We start from the raw sequence: 22,775 nt of genomic DNA, 5'->3' as shown, positions 1-22,775 counted from the left end.
GGTTTGCATTGATTTTCACTGAAAATCCAGCATGTTTTCTCTCTCTCTCTCTCTCTCCCTCTCTCTCCCTCTCTCCCTCCCTCCCTCTCCTTCCCCTCCCCCCAGTTCAAAAGAACTTGAAACAGCCTCACTTGGGCTGGATCCTGCATGCATTATTTTACTTTTTGCTGCCCGTTTTATTCTGAGTTTTACTGTGCTGATGTACTATCCATCCCAAGGATGACGTGGGTTACAGAAATCAAAACACAAGTTGTAAAATGTTGCATTTTATACACTGGGGTGCAGTCACTGCCTCAAAAAGGTCCAGAGTGTTTGCAAGAGTGGCACACGGGCAGCAAAAGTTCAAGACCATGAACAGCAAGGGGCTCCAAGCAGACTTTCGATGATGGACATCTGGGAATCACAGCAGGACCACCATCCAAAGCTGGAGATCCCTTGCTTTCATTTCTCACAGATGAAACTGGCAGGATTGGACTCTGATGGATTTAGCAGCCAAAGGACTACTGTACATAATGTCCCCAAAGGTTTGTTTAGGACCAGCATAGTTCAGACACAGGACTAATGAATAGCTTGCACAAAGACCATTTGCTCAGTATTCTTTTCCCCTGGACAAGCCAAAGCCAGAAGGATCCCAAGTGACAGACTTACTTGAGTGTAACACCAGCTCTCCGCGACAGGTCCACTTGACATTTCTGCCGGAGGAGGTGGACTCGGCACCCTTGACATCGCCAGTTTGGAGGTCAAACAGGGTTCCACAGGTTAGTTAAAGAAATCTGTACGCACAATCTTCACCCTGAGGGACCAAGTGAAAAGCAGGCAGAAGGGGAGTTTTAGAAACAGAACAGTAGTTGTGCCCAAACAGAAAAATTCTACAGAACTGTGTGCCATCTCTTGCTTCTCACAGCTTCATCATCTGCTCTGCTCCATTCCTCCTGTCTTTAGGATGTACTTCATTGGGCATGTGATATACTAGGTTAACCATATTACTCTTAATGAAGTCCTGGCAAGACCAGGCTGTCTGTCACATGCGCTGGGAAAGCATTTCCAATACCTAAGAGTCTGCATCAGTTTGTTAAACACCTAAGATTTCTGCAGCTCCATCCATCACGCTGCATTCCTCTTACTGATGACTTTGTCAGCGTAATTAATTGAGGAAGGTGGGAGGGAGGGAGCAGGGATTTTTTTTATGTGGGACACATCTTCTGGCACACCTCGTCAAACGGAAATGTAGATGGACATGACATCCATTGTCCCGCCCATGAGGCGTGACAGAAGATGAGGGCCCAGCTAACGGCTGCCCCAACCCCAAGGCGTTTGCAGCGGCCTGTGGGGGCCTAGGCAGAGACGGAGGAGCAGTTGAGCAGGATGGAGGAGAGGGGAAGGGAGTGCGTGTGTGTGTGTGTGCACGTGTGTTTGCTTGGAGGGAGGGAAACCAATAGGTAAAGGGGGAAACAGGAAGGGGGAAGGAGAGGGTGTCTTTCTGTGTCTGTGTGTGTGCATGTGTTTGCGAGTGAGGGCGGGGGGAGGAAGCAAGGAGGAGGTTGGGAAAACAACAGGTAACAGGGGAAATGGGGAGGGGGAAGAAGGGAGTCTGTGTGTGTGCGGGAGGGGGCCTTGACCAAGTCGCTCCAGAGCAGGTATGTGTCCCACATACCTTCTGAGAGTCAGATTGTCAGGACATTTTGGGAGGGAGCGGGGTAACCTATAGAATAACACCCATCACTGCCATCTCCCATCTCCACAATTACCTGCTATAGATGGGGAACCGAGGAAGAAAGATAGTGATTTACAAAGGCCACACGCAGTGAGACTGGGCTGGAGGCCAAATCAGCACTGCCGCTTTACCAACAAACTGGTTCTCAAATCATGAACTGCAAGGACAGCTCCAAACTTTTCCAGAGAGCCTGACTATGGAAACAAGAAGGAAAACCACGAAGAGCAAAATGGGAAACATGCACCTGGAAACCCAACAGACTGTGATGCGATTCTACATCACAACACACTGTGATGTATACAAGTCAACTGACTGACTACAGTCAAACATTCCATGAGTTCAGCAAGCCAGTATGTAGGTGGCAGTGAGACTGATGCAGTGGTTAAGAGTGGCAGCCTCTAATCCAGATGACCAGGTTTAATGCCTCACTCCTCCCCTACAGGAAGCCTGCTGGGTGTCCTTGGGCCACCCACAGTTCTCTCAGAGCTCTCTCAGCATCACCTACCCCTCAAGGTGCCTGTTGTGGGGAGAGGAAGAGAAGGCGATTGTGAGCTGTTTTGAGACTCCTTCGGGTAGTGAAAACCGGGGGATAAAAACCAATCCTTTTCTCATTTAAAATAGTTATTTCTGCCCTTATGTGATCGAGGATACAATAGGATCACATTGCTTCCTAGCCTTTCAGTCACTGAGACAAATCTATGTACACAACAAAGGTTCTCCTCCTGACCACAAACTACATCTGCGGACAGAAAGAACAGCACACTATCTGCTTAGCTCAACTGCATTTAAAAACTGGAATAACGGGGGGGGGGGGGGTTGGGGGGAGGGGAGAGTTACTGCTAATTTGTTTGTTTTGCTTTAGTTATTTTAAATTGTAGCTGTACTGCGGCTGCTGTTCCAGGATCAAAGCCAAAAAGAACTGTTCAGTGAATCATCCAAATTTATAGGAACCTTATCTATTAAAATTCATTACAATCTTACAGAAATGGCATTGTTTCAATGCAGTTAACAAATTTGTTTTTGTAATTAGCATAAACCTGTTCATATCTGAAGCCACTTCTTCTGCTGTTCTAATAAGTGTGAATGCTTTAAAAATAGCTGATGAGTAGCTGATAGTTGGACAAAGTCATCCTCCCCTTCCCTCCCAAATCAGCCAATCCCAATATCGATTGAGCTCACACACTCTAGCCTGCTTGGTATTTCAGGAAAACTTGTGGGTCACTGTTGCTCCTCAGTGACAGCGACAGAGACTATACTTCTGCAGCATGACTTAAGCAAAAGGAAAAATACCAATGCTCCAGGCCCTTGCTGCAAAGATGTTCCAAATGAACTTTCACAAGTAGGTGAGATAACAGACTGAGGGGAAGGCAGGCAAATGCAATGGATGAGAAATCATGAGCAATATGGCCTTGCATAACCGTCAGGGCGGTTGTCCACCCTCTCCTGCTCCTCTCCAGGGGTAGCAACACAGTGGACTCCTTTCTACTCTGAGCTCTCTAAAGGGAACATCTGGATTGCACTCTGGCAGGCAGCCATGGGGACCCTCCTCATGTTATGAATGGTACAAAATGTTGCAGTCAAAATGTCAACTGGATTGGATCATAGGGACCACATTGCTCCCATTCTGTTCCATCTGTACTGGCTTCCCACTCCTTTCAGGCCCAACTCAAATGCTGATGTTGGCCTTCAAAGCCCTACACCAGCATAGTTTAAGACTCCCCAATCCCATGTGAACTTACCCAGCCACCTTGGTCACCTTCATAGGCCCTACCTCAGATGCCCCCTGCCATCTGAGGCTAGGTGGGCCTCAGATAAAGAGCCTTCTTGGTTGTGGCATTAAAACTCTGGAATTCCCTCTCCAGGGAGATTAGTCTATCATCTTTCCCCACTGACTCTCATTGTCCTCCTTCCTGTTTGTAGCAAGCAAGCAAACTTTATTGCACTAGGCCATCACAAGATCAAATGCATGGTAAAAGTAAATAAAACAGTAGATAAGTTCAAGACAATTACAAATCTATCACACTTATCAGTTTATCAGCTATTCCCGCTGCATTAGAGGGAATGCCCTTCAGTGTCTGAATCTCCTTTTTCCAGGGTCACGGACAGAGGGTAGCAATAGGAGAGAGTTAATCAAGCCACCACCAGCTTGCACGTGGACTCCCTCAGGGAGCAAGTCTCTCTCCAATCCTATTCACCATCTTTATACGCCCTCTTGTTCAAATTGGTGCAGAAGTTTGGACTGGGTTGTCACCAATATGCTGATGACACCCAGTTCTTCCTCCTGATGCACGGTCACCCTGATTCTTCCCCAGCTGCCTGGAAGTAGTGATGAGGTGGCTCAAACAGAGTCACATCTGAAGCACAACCCTTCAAAAATGGAGGGCCTGTGGCTGAGCAGGAAGTGTCCAAGAGAGGAAGCATGCTTACCCAACCTGGATGGAACGCAGTGGCCCACTCCGCCAGGAACCTGTGGGTAATTCTCAATGCCTCCCTCTCAATGAAGGCTCAGGTCATGAAAGTAGTGCGGCTGGCATTCTGTCACCTTCGCCACGCCAAGCTACTAGCAGCCTACTTGGCCCCAGAACACCTAGCCACAGTGATCCACAAGACAGTCACCTCTAGACTGGACTTCTGTAACTCGCTCTATGCAGTCCTGCCCTTAACTTTGATATGCAACAGGCTTGGACCCTAGTTAACATATAAACCAGCAATTAAAGGGACTTCATGTGCATGCATTTTTAATGTCATATAACCATGTGCACCCTCTGGCTCAGCTGGTCCAGGGTTTCAGACTGGGATGTCACCAATATGTGGATGACACCCGGCTCTATCTCCTGATGGACAGACAGACTGACTCCCCCCCTGAAACATTCTCCAGTTGTTTGGAAACAGTGTTTGGATGACTCAAGCATAGTCATCTGAAACTCAAGCCCTCCAAAACGGAGGTCCTGTGGCTGGGCAAAAGGCAACAGGATCAGGAAGCACGTCTCCCCTGCCTGGACAGAGTACAATGTACACTGGTGCCAATGGCCAAGAATTCGGGGGTTATATTTGATGCCTCAGTCTATGGAGGCTCAAATCATGAAAGTAGCCTAATCAGCGTTCTTCCACCTATACCAAGCTAGGCTACTAGCGCCCTACCTGTCCCCAGAACACTTGGCCACAGTGATCCATGCAACGGTCGCTTCCAGACTAGACTTCTGCACCTTGCTCTACATGGGCCTTCCCTTGTCCCTGACCCCGAAACTGCAACTAGTACAAAATGCTGCTGCGTGGGTCCTCACTAGGTCATCATGAGAAATATGATGCTGCGAGGGTCCTCACCATGTACAGCCTATGCTGCGACAGCTGCACTGGTTGCTGATTAGCTTCAGGATCAGGTTCAAGGTTCTGGTTTTAAAATTCAAGGCTATACACGGTCTGGATCCTAACAGTCTAAGGGACCGCTTATCTCCTTATGCTCCCTGCAGGGCTATTCGCTCTGCAGATATGAAATTGCTGGTTGCCCCAGGCCCCCAGGAGGTACGCCTGGCCTCAACCAGGGCCTAGGCCTTTTTGGTCCTGGCCCCACCTGGTGAAATGAGCTCCCAGAAAAGCTGAAGGCACTGACAGAGCTCTATGGGCTCCATAGGGCCTGCATGGTGGAGATCTTCCGCCAGGCTTTGGTTGAAGCAGGGGTTGAACCAGGTTGAACCAGGTCTCCCCCTTGTAACCTGTAGTCCCCCACCCCAGGCAAACATTGCCTATGGTCATCTGTTAGGGCAATGGCGACTGCAATCAGGAGGGTTGATGGTACATGTGGGGAATGTAGATTGTTGATTGTTGCCACCATGAGTTGTACTGGGGTAGATTCAAATGGGTACCCGTGTTGGTCTGAAGTAGCACAATAAAATCAGAGTCCAGTAGCACCTTTAAGACCAACCAAGATTTATTCAGGGCGTGAGCTTTTGAGTGCAAGCACTCTTCGTCTCACGAATAAATCTTTGTTGGGCTTAAAAGTGCTACTGGACTCTGATTTTATTGTACTGGGGTATTATTCAAATTTTATGTTTTTAGGTAAACCGCCACGAGGTGGCTGTGCCAAGAGTGGTGCTCAATAAATACAATAATAAATAAATAAAACAGATTCTGTTGTGTAATGCTAAGTTTTGTACTTCTGAGGATCAGGTGAAAGGCAGTACAATAAAATCACTGATGAAAATATTCGGTGTCACAAAGAAATTTCTAGATGCCGTGACAACCTAGTTCCCAAGATTTGACAAACCCTGGCTTAGTATGCCGTAACTTCTTAGACCCTTCAGCCAGCCTTACCTGCTATATGAAGATACACACAGCTCACAGCTGTGGGGACCGGTGAATGACACATTCACTTCTTATCCCTAGTGACTCCCTAACACACTTGACTGCCAGCAGCTGTTGGAAAACATGTGCATTCCACCAGCCTGGCAAAAACTAATTTTTTTGAATAAGAAAACCCACTGTGCTACTAACAGCAGAGGTGTGAGAGATAAGTTAAAGGAGAAAAAAACCAGATGCTCTCACAGCACTGCAGACGGGAAGAGAAAAACAAAAAAAATGTCAATTTTGGATGGCAAAAGAAAAGTCAAACCAATCTCATCAAAGCTGACATGAGTTTCACGTTCTCATTACCTTTCCTGATACGATTTTCAGATGCGGCCCGTGAGCCTACAGGACTCTTGAGGTATAAACACATTCGTTATCCGTGGCAAGTGGAAAAACTGATACCACCTCTTTTAAAAAACACAGATGTGTAGCCGTTGAGTGATGAAATATTGGTTCCTCTTTATTATCTTTCACAATCTTAAAGGATGACAAAAGAATGAATGTGGCCTTCTGCAAAACCACTACTCTGCGGAATAAGTTGATTTTGAAAAGGAAGGAAGAGGAGAATTTATATAGCTCGTGATGATGTTGACCAATATCAAGCCGTGGCACAGAGAACGAGGAAAGAATATCAGCCTAAGAGCCCGCTGGGCAAGTGTCCTTCATTCCCCAGCAATTTGCCACTAGCTGTGAACGGCCACAGAGAAGGTTTCTTTGTCTGCAGTCACCAAGCTATCACAGAAGGGGTAATATAAATAGGTCCCAGAACCAGGCACATAGGTCACTCTCTCAGTCTACCCAACCTCACAGGAGAGAATAATGTTGCAGGCTACCTTGGCACCCCCACTGGGAAGAAAGGCAGGGTATAAATGAGGTAAATCAAATAACTACTGAAACGGCACCATTAATCGCTCAAGTCAAGATCAGTTAACTCGAGCAGTTGTGGCTTAACAGCAGAGACCTCAGCTGAACGCAGGCTACAGGGTAGGAGGCAGCTGGTCGCCCAACAACATCCACTTCCATTTCTAGTCCTAATAGCAGGGGTAGTCAACCTATGGTCCTCCAGATGTTCACGAACTACAATTCCCATGAGCCCCTGCCAGAAAACGCGTTTGCTGGCAGGGGCTCATGGGAATTGTAGTTCGTGAACATCTGGAGGACCACAGGTTGACTACCCCTGCTAACAGGACATAGAGGAAAAGATGAAACAGAAAAATATTATCATTGCTCAGAATCCAAGAGAGACCTCTGGCAGCTGGGCCAGGAAATAGTGGGAAGGGATCTCCAGGGTCATCTCGTCCAACCGCCTGCAGAATGTAGGAACTCACAACTAGGGTTGTGCGTGGCGGCGTCTGAATCGGCCAGCCAGCAGCCAGCGCAACATCGTGTGTGTGGGGGGGGGGGGGGGGAGAGACGCAGCCGGCGGTGCATAACTCAATGCACCCACACAGGGATGGAGCTCTGAGTTACTCACCAGCACCTGTGCTCCCCCCCCCCCGGAACAGCTGATTCAGACACCGTCGCACACAACCCTATTCACAACTACCTGCCCACCCACAGTGACTCCAATTTCATAACCAACTGATTCCTCCACCAAAAACCTCCAGAATCCAGCCTGGCCAGGAGGAAATTCACTGACCATCCCACAGTGGCAAACAGAAATTCCCTGGGTATGCAAGGAAGGGCCACAAGAGATGAACCCTGGCACATCCCTTCCTGCTCACAAACTTACAATCTGCCTAAGTTCATAAAATCAGCATTTCTGACAGATGACTATCGCCTCCGTGTAAAGACTTACAAAGGAGAACTCACCACCTGGCAAGGAAGCCTGTTCCACTGAGCAACTGCTCTAACTGCCAGGAACTTCTTCCAGATGTTTAACTGAAAATTCTTTTGAATCAATTCCAACCCATTGGTTCTGGTCTGACTCTAGGGGGCAACAGAAAGCAACTCTGCCCCATCTTCTATATGACAGCCCTTCAAATATTTGAAGATAGTTATCAGATCACCTCTTAGTTGTCTTCTTTCCAGGCTAAAGAGACCAAGCTCTCTCAACCTCATATGACTTGGTCTCCAAACACCTCATCATCTTTGTAGCTCTCCTCTGGCCATATTCCAGTTGCTCTACATCTTTCTGCAGTTGTGGTGCCCAAAAGTGAACACAGTACTCCAAGTGAGGTCTCACCACAGTGGAGTAAAGTGGTAACAATCACCTTGTGTAATCTGGACACTATACTTCTTTTAATACAGCCTAAAATCCCATTTGCTTTTTTAGCCACCAAGTCACACTGCTGACTCATGTTCAGTGTAAGGAATACTAAAACCCGCAGATCTTTTTCACATGTAGTACTGCAAAGACAAGTTTCCCCCATCCTATAGTGATGCATATGATTTTTTCTACCTGAATGAAGAACTTTACATTTACCACTATTGAAAGACAATTTATTCATTTTAGCCCAGTTTTCCAGCCTGTCAAGATCATCCTGTATCCTGATTCTGTCTTACGGTGTGTTTGCTACCCCTCCCAGTTTAGTAGCATCTGCAAATTTAATAAGCACCCCCTCTATTCCTCCATCCAAATAATTTATAAATATGTTGAACAACACAAGGCCCAGGAGAAATCCCTGTGGCACTCGACACTCCTCTCCAAGATGATGATGAACCATTTTCAAGCACCCTTTGGGTCCAATCTGTCAACCAGTTCTCGATCCACCTAACAATAATAGGATCCATACCACATTTTTCCAACTTGCCAATAAGACTATCATGCAGAACCTTATCAAAAGCTGGTCTTCTAGCAGATATTTGGGTAATTGAAATCTCCCAAGACAACTGTGTCCCGTTTGAGAATTTTGTTACCTGATCTAGGAGCTTCCTCTGAACTAGTCCCCCACAGAGGGATCAGAGGCTTGATGGTTCTCAGCCACTAGTGAGGAAGAGCCCAAAATATGGTCACCAGGATGGACTGGCCCTTGTTCCTGAGCCCACAGGTTGAGATTGCCACTGCCACAGTCTAACGCATGCAGCTTACTTGCCCCCATGGGCTATCTTTGCCTCAATTGGAGTGGCCCTTTATAGTGCCCGGGCCCGCTGCCTCTCGATCTGGGGTGGGAAGAGGAGCCTCCAGATCATCCTCAGAGAAAACCATTGAACCTGGGTTCTAAAGCCATTTATGAGGCTGGGAAAAGAAGGTGTGAAAAAAGAAAAGCCTACAATGGCCATCGCAGAAATAAACGCACCTACGCAGTTAGGAGGAACCATCCGATACCCCCTAGCCCACACCCACACCCAATTGCACACAGAGAGTAGGGCAAGGAAAACAATCAGATGGACAGGTTGGGAGGCTAAAGGGTTGGGTGCTTCAGCCGCCAAAGCAGCCGTTCGTGCCTGAAGCAGCCATCACTATGGCACAGGGGGGAGGGGTGGCGCCAATGTGCCGCCCCCTCCCCCCGCACTGGCTGCGAACAACTGCTTTGGCGGCCGAAGCGCCCAACTCTAGGTGTTATGGGTCACTGTGGTGGGCAGGTAGTTGTTGTGATTCTTTTATGTCCAGGGGGATGCTTCTGAACTCTATTTTGTATTCGAGAATAGCAATTTCCTGAGCCCAGGTGCTCCTTGTGTCACCCTTCCTCTCCTAGGAGGAGGCTAGGTGACCCCCTACCAGAAACTCTGAGTCATGATTCAGGGGATTTATTTCCACCATCAGCATGGTCGTTGTGGCCCTGACATGTACCCTGGGATCTGTTGTAGAATTCCCCCTCTATGGCATCCTTGTCTACACTGACCCCAGCAGCCTCTTTTGCCTTCCCATCGGAACCTGGAGTTGGACTGCTCTGACCGGAAGGCAGAAAGAAAGGGCTTGCCATTCCTACAGATGCATCCCAGAAGGGCTTTTTTATCCCTCATTTTCAGTGACCCTGTCTAGGCATCTCCAAATAGCTTCTCTCCCTGGAAGGGGTCGGCCATTATAATGATTTTTAATCTGGGATCTGCCTGCCATGTCCCAAGCCAGTGGTGGCATCTGACTACCGTGTTAGAGGCTGTGGCTCTGGCAGCAAAAACCATGTTATCCAATGGAGCATCAGCAGTCTAAGCTGAAACCTTGAGAAGCCTATTTGTGCCCTGAATTATTCTAAGCTTTGAGCTCTGGGATAATTGTTAGCAATTTCCTACACCACACAAGTGCAGCCCTTAATATCGCAGCAGTCCTGGAGGCACTGATAACAGTAGTCAATGCCTCATGAGTTTTGCGTAAGGCTGCGTCTGACTTCTGATCCAAAATGTCTCTTAAGTAGCATTCACCATCTTCTGATACTAAACTGGATGATTGCAGAGCAGCAACTGGCCCATCTACAGCAGGGACCTGAAGCATTATTTCTGCATACTCTGGGTGAGAGTATCTTTTTTTAAAATAAATGATGGAAATTGCTTAGACATGAAGAGATTTTCCCATTTGGCCCTAACCTTGCATTTGAAGGATTCAGGCAGGGAAAGTTGGTTTGAGTGCACTCAGGTTTGAGAAAGAAATCCCCACATCCCTTTAGACCATAGTACTCGCATGCAATGCCTCTAAGCTAGTCTGATTATTCCAGAATTACAACAGACTAACTCAGAGGCAGATTCTAGAGGTAGATTTAAAGAATTGAAAAATCATCCAAGTTGAAAACTTTTCAGTTTGTCTAGGGACTTGAATTGGTCTTCATCAGAAATGAATTCCCTTTCTTCCCCCTCCTTAGACCTGGTATCCTCATCAGAGGAATCAGAGTGCCTTTTTTTTGGGCTGCGCTGGTTGGCCTTTTAGGCCTATTGTTCCCATAAGCACCACTCTTGTCACATGGATTTGATCGAGTTGGAGGAGGGCAGGAATAACTAGCCCTATGGGACATGGTCAGACTCTGGGAAAGCAAACTGGCAATTTCTGTTCTTACAGAATTAGAGACCTCAGCTCTCACTGCATTCTGAAAATAAGTGCAAACTTCAGGTGGAAGGAAGAATTGCCCTGAGCTGGTTGTCACGTTACCACATTCTGCATGCTGAAGTTCGTCTGGTCGGGTTGCAGGCTTAAGACCTGATACTCTGGAGCAGGAAGCTGAAGTCTCTCCCTTTGCCACTGTTTTAGAGGGGATTGCAGTGCAGTTCACTAGAGGTCTTTTTGGGGGAGGGGGGGAGTATCCTCCTCTCATGGCTCCACCTGATCCCCGGTATTAGAACTGCTAGCCATCATTACTGCCAAATTCGGCATGTCCCTAGGCTCTGCAGGCACCTCAGGGATGGCAGACATCCTTGTCTGAGGAGAAACGGTCATCTTCTCGGACACTGCGATCTAGGAGCAAGGTGTCTTAAAATGGCCACTCTTAAAAGAGTGCAAAAGGTGTGAGAAAATGGCGGCTCTGCATTTATTAGCCCCTGGATGAAAGAGCTATGGATTGGCAAGCCTTTAGCAACCACACATACCCCCCCCCCCCACCGATCTAACTAAGCATAGAGGGAGGTAGAAAGTAGTTAGGAAGGGACAGAAGAGGGAATGAAAAATTGAAAGGCATCTTTAGAAGAGCCAAAGAGATGCCTAGTCTCACTGTGCTCCCTGTTGAAGCAGGAGACTGAAGAAGGGTGCTTCTCACCATGAGACGTTCATAACTGATCCTGCCTCCTTTGTGAAGAGTTGGGAAACACCCACCAGAATGGCCTCCTGACTACTGGGAGAACTATCCCTGACTCTCCTCGATGAAGTGGTCCCCAACAAAAATGCCACTTTCATGGTCAAGGCACTGAGTTCTGAAGCTCCCATTAGCTCAAAGGGAGGCCTCATTAAGGCATGTAAGACAACCTCCATGAACCATTATGGTAGGGGAGTGAGCCTTGGTAGGAATAGCTTAGTTAAACCCTGAAGGAACTTCTTAGAAAGTTTATGGGCAAAGACTGAGGAACTCAGGACCTCAACATGGTAAGCCACAATGGCTCCCACCTCAGCATACTTTGGAGAAAGGCTGGCTCCTATAGGACACTCATTGGACACTGGAAGTACTCATCTGGACAGCTTTAAAAACATAAGAGGCCTCAAAGAATTTTATCTGGTCTTCTGGTCCATAGAATCAATTAAGGTTCTTAGTGTCCTACATATTTAACATATTTAATCACTGTATGTAAAGGAGCCAACTGTATATTTAACATAGCTGTTCTTGTATTTTATGTATAGTGCTTTATTTATTGATGCCTGACCATTGATTAACGCATGGATGCCAAAAATGTCACATGGTGGCATTAGCAGGAATGTATATTTGGATTTTAATGAGGCTATATTTCAAGCCTAGGCTTTTTAATTTTAATAAATATCAGTATTTAATTTTATAACACGGTTTACCCTACAGAGGCTTGAACATACTGCCTCCTTCTGGGGAACGTAGACTGCCCCAAACCTGGATACTGATAGGTAGGAGCCAAGGTACGCTATCCCTTGAAGAAGGTGGTATTGAATCACCTTGTCTTTTATATAGATGTTTTGTTATGATTATGCTGATAAGGGTATTTGAATTTGAATCCATACTACCTCTGTGCAAAATGGCCTTGCTGGTAATGTTGCAAAATAGGTAGTAGAAAGGAGCTACGTTACCTAGCTGACTGATGACGCTTCTTGAGAGTAGATAGGAAGTCATCAGATGATTGAGTGAAGAAGGAAGAGTATTTGAAAGTCCTCCACCTTAGCTCTTGTCTTCACAAGCAGAGCAGTGTTTCTAAACCAGGAGCGTGTGTGGTTTTCAGCCAATTGCTTTCAATAAGAAAACCCCATTTGTTTCTTTATTGATAGGAAAATCTCTTTATTGAAAAGAACAACAACGCTTGCCACTTGGAGGTTTTGCTAAGACTACCTTTGGCTGTCTGTTGCCCTGCTTTAACCTCCAAGTTCTCCCTGCTCCTCCCCCCACCAATCCACATGGGCATGAAGATTCTAGGATGCCCTCCTTCAGTTAGCTGGGGAGACACAATAACCCTTTAAGGCCACCATAAGAGATAGCAGTGCCACGGCAACAGGACAGGACAGGAGATTCCCCCAACAACTTACTAATCCACTACTGCAATAATTCACACCTATGACATCTGTAATCGATTACATAAAGAACACAGCAAAGCATTAAAAACGTCTAGTGCATGTCTATCTGCATTGATGCCTTGCTTAGCAGTGCAAATGGCCTCTGACTGGGCCATGCGAACAAGGCCCCAAGGTTCCTCCAGGAGTAGGTCATGATACTTGGTCAAGTTCTCCCAGAGGAACAATCGATAGGTGCCAATGACTGCTTGGTAGTTTCCAATGCATATGTTAAGCGCCACTGATGAATAAAGCCTTTCTTCCCAGAGAGTCCGAACGCCTGCTCTCCCAATCAGCCAGACATGAATGCAGGCCTGGTTGACATTTCGTCTGCATATATCCTCAATAATTGTGGAATCCAGGGCAGGATGAACCGATAGGTATGCAGACAAATTGGGCTTGATTGGGTAAAAAGTCTCTATTTAGGTACTGGTTGTACAGAGGCCAGCCTGTTCCAGACTGAAACGGTGAGATTGGCTAGACCTTTTTAAATTAGTACTGCAATAGCTCTAGGTGTATCAGAGTAAAGACTGAGGATTTTGTCTTTTGAGTGTGTATCCGAGGCAGACACATGAAGGTCTAGGGCCTTAGCCTTCCTCAGTAGCTGCTCCGCATGCAGCTGGTAAGTCTCACTCAGGGATACTGCAGTAGGCTCCGAGACAGTGTTGTCAGGAGATGGATCTGCAATTTCCAGGTCAAGGATAAGGAAAGGCCCGCATAGAGCGAGTTACAAATATAAAGCCTAGAGGTGACCATTGTCTGGGAGGCCGTCCATGAGGAGATAGAGCTCAGTGACCTCCACAGATTGGTGACAGCCCAGCCCAAATCTCCAAACCAGCTGGGCAAGAGACCATATATAGATGCTGAAAAGCTTGTGGGAGAGAATCACCTCCTGTGATGTCCCACCAACAGGCATGATGTCTCTCCAACAGAGCAATGTCTCTCCAACGGTAGTGAGACATCTCTTCCTCCACTGAGACTCTCTGTGTCCAGTTCTGGAGAAAGGAGATCAGCCACTGAAGGGCTGTCCCACATACTCAAACTCTGGTGAGGTGGCAGACTAACAAACTCATGGTCAACCACATCAAATGCGGCCAGGGGGTCTAACAGCATGAGAACAGCTGAACCGTCCCTATTCAAGCTGGCATCAGAGATCGTCTGTCAGAGTGAACAACACTGTCTTGGTCAGGACAGAAGCCAGATTAGTGTTGAGTGTCAAAGTTTCCTCCAAGAATGCCAGGAGCTGATCTGTGGCAGCCCTTTCAACCACCTTGCCCAGGAAACACAAGATACAAGACTGGGCGGTAGCTGGTTGGATCCCATGGAACAAGCACAACAATGGGATGCCATAACAAAGTCACCCTCACCAAAGTCTAAAGGCTGGATCGATGTTCTCCTTCAGGACCAGGTGATCCCATTGCCCCAGGTACACTGGGAACAGTTAGAACTGTCGCTGAGATGCCAGTAGCCAAATCAGTGGTGGTTCTGACTGACACTGGAGGGGAGCTTGGAAGGAATTTGAGGTGTGTAAGCCTTGTCCCTGTGTTTGGTCTTCTTCAGTTTCTGAAGCGGATTGCTGCTCTGTTCATGCTATCACAGACTCCTTGGTAGGAAGAATTGTCTCAGACAGGTCTCTTAGGAGGTGTATGCCATGTAACACGCATGGTCACAACCAATCAGGTTGATGGTGGATTAAACCACGAAACAGTGGGAGCCTTTGGAACCATGAATGACATCAGTTCTTCTGAAGCTCTCAGTGGACTGTCCTGGACAGCGCTTTTTCCCTTTAAAGCTGCCTTCAACAGTGAGGGCTTGTCAAAGTGAGCCTTATGAGTAACTTTTTGGCATACTGGGCAGGTGCCCACGTTATGACCCTTGCCGAGGCATATCAAGCAATGACAAATTCATCCGAGAGTGGCATTTTAACTCCACACTGCGACCACTTCTTTAAAAATAGCTTCTGAAGCTGTCACGGACAAAGGTAATGGAAGGCCAAACCACACTAGCAAAGGAAGAAGACTGGAAGACATTGACAATTTGTGGTGGCAAAAAAGGAACTTAGGAGGCTAGGCACTCCACCCTGTGGACATGTGGCTCGACTGGCAGGAAAATCTGTGCATGCACAGCTGGGGAAGGGCGAGCGTCCTCTTCTGGAGCTTAGCTGGAAAAGGGTTCTCTGCAGCAGGCCTACACAAGACAGCAGATGAACCTGCTCTTCAGCTATCCTCTGCTCAAGTAGGAGAAAGGCTGCTCTAAAACCACAAGTCACCCAATCATTTTTTCTCTCTTTCCTACAAGAAGTCTAAGGGGTTTCCAGATGTTGTCTTCTCTCTAATCAATGACCTAAGTTTAGCCGTTTCTGCAAATTCTATCTTCAACATCCAAAAATCCTCTGTTGAAGGTATTCTTATAGTTTTCCGGTTTTGAGCATACAACTCTTGCAACTGTTATCAAAATGTCTTTCATCCACAACAAGCCCCAGGAAATCTCCAGCCATTACCTGGAGGTTGACAACCCTTACCTCAAAATTCTACCTCCTTCCAGCAGATGTGGACCTACATAGAGTACCAGGGAGATAAGCTGATGGGGAAACTCAAGGTCAATTTTCATTAAGAAGACGATATATAGTTGTGAGTTCCTGCATAGCGCAGGGAGTCGGACTAGATGGTCCTGGAGGTACCTCCCAACTCTATGATTCTATGATTTGCCTAACACATCCAAGCCTTATTAGTTGCTTTTGCCACTAACTCCAGCTCGTATCTCTCCCCCCCCCTCCAGAAAAGGAAACTGGAAATAAGAGATTTTTCTTTCAGCAATGTGCAGGGTAGATGGGGGTGGATTAGAAGTAACTAGTATAGAAGATGTTACATATACACCCCACAAGCAGACAAATCTGTGCATACCATACAAATCTGGCTTAAGGCAAGCTGATAAGAGTATTATCAACACAGTTCTGAATCACCAGGAGAAAATTAAATAGATTTTTCAAAAGGCAACAGAGCTTTCAGAAACACAGCAGATATCGCGATCAGCTTGGCATAGAGAGATTACCTGCCATGCTTCCCCTCTATGAAAAGAAGATTTCATACACTGCCATGCCAGGGTGTCAGATTATGGCTTGGAACGGGCCATTAAGTCGACTCCTGTGGCGAACAGCTCTCCACGAGGGTCGACGTCTCAGCCTTTGACTTACCCTTTTGACACCACTAGATTCACAAAAGCTTGCTGAGACTCACTGAATGGCAGAAAGGAACACTGCACAGGGTCAAATATTCCTTCCTGTCCTGCCTGAGCCAAATTTATCAGCACTAGAGTCAGAACTAGGGCTAGAACTACTTGTCAGGGGAGATTCTGAAATCAAGTTCCGAATTCTAAACCAGATTTCTGACACAAACCAACACTCCAAGTTCTGATTCCAGATACAAACCATCACTCAAGAACCAGCACAGTGCTTCATTTTCACATTATAACCATGTTAACATCCTAAAAGCCCTGCTTTTTTGCTATTATTATTATTATAATATTATTATATTTTGATTTATCGGCTGCCCCTCCCTGGGAACCGGCTCGGCATGGTTAACAACAATAAAAGCATATACAAATAAACCTAAAATAATTAAAACTAAAGCCATAATTAAAATTTAAAATCAAAGTTCAAGTAAGAGTGCTCTGTTATGTCCAATTCTGGCAGAGATGTTAAAATTATGTTCAGATGGTGAGAGAGGTGTGTTAGATCGACCTCAACCACATGCCTGGCGGAAGAGCGCCACCTTGCAGGCCCTTCAGAATAGTGTCCGCTCCAACAGCACCTGAGTCTCAGCTGGCAACTCATTCCACCTGGCTGGTTCTGGTCTAGGCCAATCATACTTCCCTACTATGAGTATGCTGGCTTGCCCTTGGTGTAATGGTTAGGAGTGCTGACTTCTAATCCGGCGAGCTGGGTTTGATTCTCCGCTCCTCCTCCATATGCAGCCAGCTGGGTGATCTCGGGCTGGCCACAGCACTGATAAAGCTGTTCTGACCAAGCAGTAATCTCAGGGCTCTCTCAGCCTCCCCTCCCTCACAGGATGCCTGTTGAGGGGGGAGGAAAGGGAAGGTGATAAGCCGCTTTGAGACTCCTCTGGGTAGAGAAAAGCAGCATATAAGGACCAACCCCTTTCCTTCTTCTTCACAGAAGGCCCTTCCTGAACACACAAACAAAAGCCTACGGGCTAAATCTAGCACCGAAAACAGGCACTGGGGTTAAGCTATGGCTGGAATTAAGACCAGCTGCCAAGAGGCTCACACAAATTTCCACACAAGTCTCCAGAATTCCTCTGGGTAACATTAGGGAGGTGTAGCATGGTTAGCTTAGCCTAACATTAGGGAGCACTTTCGCAGTATCAGTAGAGAGAACTAAAAAAAACAACATGTCAACAGGAATCTGCAGGCTGCAGTGGAGGAGATGGCCAGATGTACCAGGGGGAATGGAGACTCAGAGCCTCTTCCGCCAGCACTTTTGCCCATTGTGGGTTGGTTTCATTTTACTCCGAAAGACTGAAAGGCCTGTTTGGAAGGAGGCTGCTAGGCATATTTTCACAAAGTATGTCCCAGATATATGGCAAGGAGACATGTATCGTTTACGTGGGTCTTTTACGAGGTAAAACAGGTTTGCCTTTTACAACAAGAATGCTGTGCGTTTAGCAGAATCACAATTTCATCCTTTGAAGAATAACATTTCTACTGTGCAACTCCTATACCTTGTCATTTGAAATAGAGGGTGCTTCACATAAATGTACAAATAAAAAACACATTTTAAAACCCATTAAAAAGCAGCTTTAAAATAGCAGGGGAAACATGGAACAAAACTGTATTTTGAAAGGAACCGCCAACCTCTATAAGCCCAGGAGGGAATAACTATATCTTTGGATGCTTTTCAAGGCAAACAAGGATAAAATGGAAAACAGAGCTCCATCCATGAGGGAATGAGCCTCCTGTGGCGCAGGGTGGTAAGGCAGCCGACATGCTGTCTGAAGCTCTGACCACGAGCCTGGGAGTTCGATCCCAGCAGCTGGCTCAAGGTTGACTCAGCCTTCCATCCTTCCGAGGTCAGTAAAATGAGTCCCCAGCTTGCTGGGGGATAAAATGATAATGACTGGAGAAGGGAATGGCTAAACCACCCTGTATTGAGTCTGCCTAGAAAACCCTAGAGGGCATCACCTCAAGGGTCAGACATGACTCGGTGCTTGCACAGGGGATACCTTTACCTATCCATCAGAGCAGTGTTTAGTGTCTGATTCAAAATAACTCTGTAAGTCAACACTATTCTCCTTTATTCTTAAAATATATTTCCAGTTCTGACAGTTGCAGAGAAGGCTGAAAAAATCTTAGATATAGGAGAAAGGGGCACCTGATGAACCAAAGTGACAGAGGCTAGGAGCTGTTCTTTTCTATCAGATTTCTGCTTCTCCCTTTCCATCCACCCTGCAGCTATCATTCATCTACCCAAGGCTCCTACAGTTACCCTATAGCCAACTTCCATACCCTTCTATTTATCTCTGTCCTGGCCTCCCAGTCTACCTTGTCTGAAAACTTGAACTGCAGAAGCTCAGGAAGGGAATCAGTGAAGCCTTAAGAAAGATGCACAAAAGACAAGATGCACCATGAGCACGGATATCAAAAACCCAGATTTCAAAAGGCAAAAGAAACGGAACCAATTATTCCTGGAAACACTGGTATGATCTCTGCTTCTGTGGCTTTTGGGCAAACTGAAATAAAGAGGCAAGATTTTAAAAACTCAAGGGTCAAGGTAGACTTCCATAAAGAGGCAGAAGCAGTTGCTCCAGTTGTGTTGCTCCAGCAGGTACCACTGAGGTTATTAGCATGTGAGTGAACAGGGCTGGGGGGGGGGGGAGAGATTTCCAAGCCCTGGCAAGATGTGGAATAGCCCGAACTTATCAGAGCTCAGAAGCTAAGCAGGGATGGGAAGACTTGGATGGGAGACCAACAAGGAAGCTTTTGCAGAGGCAGGCAAGGGCAAGCCTTGAATACTCCTTGCTGGGGTCTCCATACGTTGGCTGTGACTTGACAGCTCTTCACATGCAAGAGCCAGCCAACCTCCGGGTTTCAGAGATCCCGGCACCGAGATTTTCCTCATCCCAATGAAACTGTTGCACTGCTTTGCAGCTGACTGTTTTGGTGGCCATTATTCCCCGTTCTCATGCTTGCTTTTGGTGTCTGTTGGGCCTGCTTGTTTGGCTTCCCCGGGAAAAAACAACAACTGGCCTCCTACTAATGTCCCCAGCATGGGCTCCAGCTTCTAACGCATATCACATCCCTGACTTGCGTCCCAACCATGTCGCATTTGCCCTCCGCTGAATTCTTCACTGCTAGCTCACTTCCCTTCTTTAACTACGCAGTCACCAGCTTCGGACTAAAAGGCAACACAGTGTGTATTCTATTACAATAAAATCAGAGTCCAGTAGCACCTTTAAGACCAACAAAGATTTATTCAGGGTGTGTGTGTTCTATTAAACATGAGATGCTGGCATCCAGAAATTTGGGGTACTGGTTCAACTCTGTCCATACTTTCTACCTGATTCCCTCGCCTTAAAATGTTAGTTCCTACTAATGACATTGAGTCTGAGCACTCATTAGCACAGGCTCCCTCTCTCTCCCTCTCTATATATGTCTGATCACCTGGAGTCTTAGAAATGTTTGTTACCGATAGGAGGCAAATAGCGCTTTTTTAAAAAGGTGACTGACAGCGCAGTCGCAAGCCAAGTTACACCCTTCAAAGCCCATTGACTTTGAGCGACGCAGAAGTGTGTAACGTTGCTTAGGATTGCACAGTGAGATAGTTGTATCCCGCAGTTTTTTAAAAAAGGAAGAAAAAGAACACGGCAGCTCTCAACAACAAAAGAATAAAACCCTACTACCAAGGTCTAACTCGATAACAGCCGCAGAAATCGAGTGCTGTTCCGGCCCCAGCTGAATAAGACACCGTGTTTCTGTTCTCTCTGCAGGCCGGCTGGTGGCTGGTGGGAGGTCTGCTTTAAACAGGCATGAACGTGAAGTGGTGATAAAGAGGCCGAGGTGGCAGAATGGGGCATGCTACTTCCCACTGCAGGGCGGGTCCTGGATTTGATTGTTCCTCCGCATAAGGAATGCCATCCGTTTTTTTAAAAACTCACAATAGCAGAGTTGAGTGTCGTCGTCCCCCCCAACACACACACACAACCTCTTTGCCTGCTATGCTGGTTTGCCACTTATGGGAAGTTTTTAACAGCAACTCTGAAATGTGAGCCTCCGCCTGCAGCCTGAAGTGGTGGGGTCTATTCTAAGGTACGACTAAGCCTGTGAAGTGAGGGATCAGGGAACAGGTATAGGGGAAGGCCACAAGCACAGCAGGCAGGCTTTGAAGAGGATTCGCTGAAGAGAGGTTCATCAGCGGCTGCAGTCCAGGATGACCAGGGAGAACCTTCAGAGGAAGGAGGCCTCTGAATACCAAAGCTAAGAGACCATACTGGGAGAAAGGCTTGGCCTCTGTGCCCTGTTGTTGGACCTCCAGAGGAACTGGCTGGCCACTGTGGGAGACAGGAGGCTGGACTGGATGGAATATTAGATGGATTCAGCAGGGCTCTTCTTATGTTCACAGTGGGGACAGGCAAGTGTACAAAAGAATTGTATAGTTTTCAATGAAAAGTTCACAAACAGGATCCCCCAACCCATCTCTTCACCTGGTAAGCACACACAAGACCCAACGTGACAGATGGGTGGGAGCCTGTTTCTGGCCTTGTGCTGGGCTTCAGAGGGACTCAGAAGCAGTAAGACATCATTAGCCCCACTTACCCCCGGTGAGCAACTACAGGGACTATAAGATATGATGCGAGAGCCCAAGAATCCTTCCCACCAGAGTTGGAAGACAGAAAGGAAGGACAGACAATAAATGCCAAAGATAGCTGAATGTGTGAACTCCTGGTTCTTATGTTTCATGAGAACTGGAAGTCAACATGCAAGTAGTCCTTTTATGGACAGAAGATCAGGAAATACTGAATGAGAAACATGGCATTGCCTACTGACAGAGTCCAAAGCTGGAGCTGAAAACAGAGGCAGACAAATAAAAATACCAATAATAAAGTGAGTTCAGCTATTCCCACTAACTGGATAAAGGTAGTTGAAGACAATAAGCAAGTGTGCCACAGAACAACAAAGTCATGGAATCAACAGGAGGGCAGAAAAGAAAAAGGCAGTTGAGAAGTATAATTAAAAGACCACTATCATTGCCTAAAGCAGGGGTAGCCAAACTGCGGCCCTCCAGATGTCCATGGACTACAATTCCCAGAAGCCCCTGCCAGCGAATGCTGGCTGGGGCTTCTGGGAATTGTAGTCCATGGACATCTGGAGGGCCGCAGTTTGACTACCCCTGGCCTAAAGCTTGGAGGTTATTTGAAGACACACCAATCAAGGTTCAACATTATTATTGTTGTTGCTATTTCCCACCACTCCAGAGACTGGCTTGTGGTGGATTACAATAATCCATGCTAAAACCCCAATAAAATCCCATTAAAACAGTCCAAGGACAACAAAAAACATACAGGAAACCAGAAAACATGGCAGATCTTCAATCTCCCACCCCCCAATAAAACATCTAATAAAGGGAGTGGGGAAAGGGGGGCCATAGTTAACAGATGGTATTAACGTTGCCTAGTGCCAAGGGAGCCCCAATCAGATCTTCCTCGCCGCCCCGGCCTCAACCATAAACCTGGCAGAAGAACTCAGTTTTGCAGGCCCTGTGGAACACCAATAGCTCCTGCAGGGCCCGCAGCTCTACCGGGAGCTCATTCCACCAGATAGGGGCCAGGACCAAAAAGGCCCTGGCCAAGGCCAGGCGCACCTCTCTGCATGTATACCATAGGGCAGGATTTCTTAACAAGGGTTTTATGAAACCCTGGGGTTTCCTGACAGCCCTGGAAGAGTTTCTTGAATGGGTGGGAGCTCATTAATTCTTACTACATTTTAAAAAATGTGTTCAAAGTTTATTGGGTGATATGACCATATGTGGTCATGTTGATCCACCCACCCCTCCTAAAAGAGCCAATGATGGGCCTTGTAGGGGGTGGAAAGGAGAGAGGCCCCGGGTGGGAATATACACAAGTTATAATTCCAAACCGTATTTTGCACAATTATGCCAGTTCTAGAGTTTCTCGAAGCCTGAAGAATGTTTCAGGGGGTTCCCAATGGTAAAACAGTTTAGAAAGGCTGCCATAGGGGGGACGAAGCATCAACAATACCAGAAGGCTTGGCTAAACAGCAGTCAAAAAGGATATCAAATCAATACAGTTTTATCCTGTTTCACCCACGGGAAGAACTAAAGATCAAATAAACTACTAACTAAATGTGAACTGACAACAGAAAAGCCAATGGGTGTATTTAATTTTTTTTTACCTTGCTTTTCCTTGAAGAAGCTCAGGACAGGGCAAATAGTTCTTCCCCTGCCTTACTACAATCCTGTGAGGAAAGGCTATTAGAAGGAATGACTAACTCAAGGTCACCTAAAGAACTTCCTGGCTTAGAACGGATTAAAACATGGGTCACGCTGGCCTTCAACTGACCCTCAGCTACTGCACTATAGACGTTCCATTCTTTTAAAAT

At 46.7% G+C, this 22,775-nt stretch overlaps 1 protein-coding gene across 6 annotated transcripts in view; it reads right to left on the bottom strand.

Annotated features, from left to right (window-relative positions):
* Positions 1 to 22,775, bottom strand: part of SPOP (speckle type BTB/POZ protein) — a 65,451-nt gene that overhangs the window by 16,621 nt on the left and 26,055 nt on the right. For all 6 annotated transcript variants that reach the window (XM_077314131.1, XM_077314132.1, XM_077314130.1 and 3 more), the window contains one exon: positions 649 to 793. In XM_077314131.1, coding sequence (XP_077170246.1) covers positions 649 to 726 — 78 coding nt within the window. In that variant the 5' untranslated portion in view covers positions 727 to 793. The remainder of the gene's footprint in view (positions 1 to 648; positions 794 to 22,775) is intronic.

Source organism: Paroedura picta, chromosome 16, assembly GCF_049243985.1.
Source record: "Paroedura picta isolate Pp20150507F chromosome 16, Ppicta_v3.0, whole genome shotgun sequence".
In the NCBI taxonomy this organism is placed as follows: Eukaryota; Metazoa; Chordata; class Lepidosauria; order Squamata; family Gekkonidae; genus Paroedura; species Paroedura picta.
This window is presented reverse-complemented; position numbering and strand designations above follow the sequence as displayed.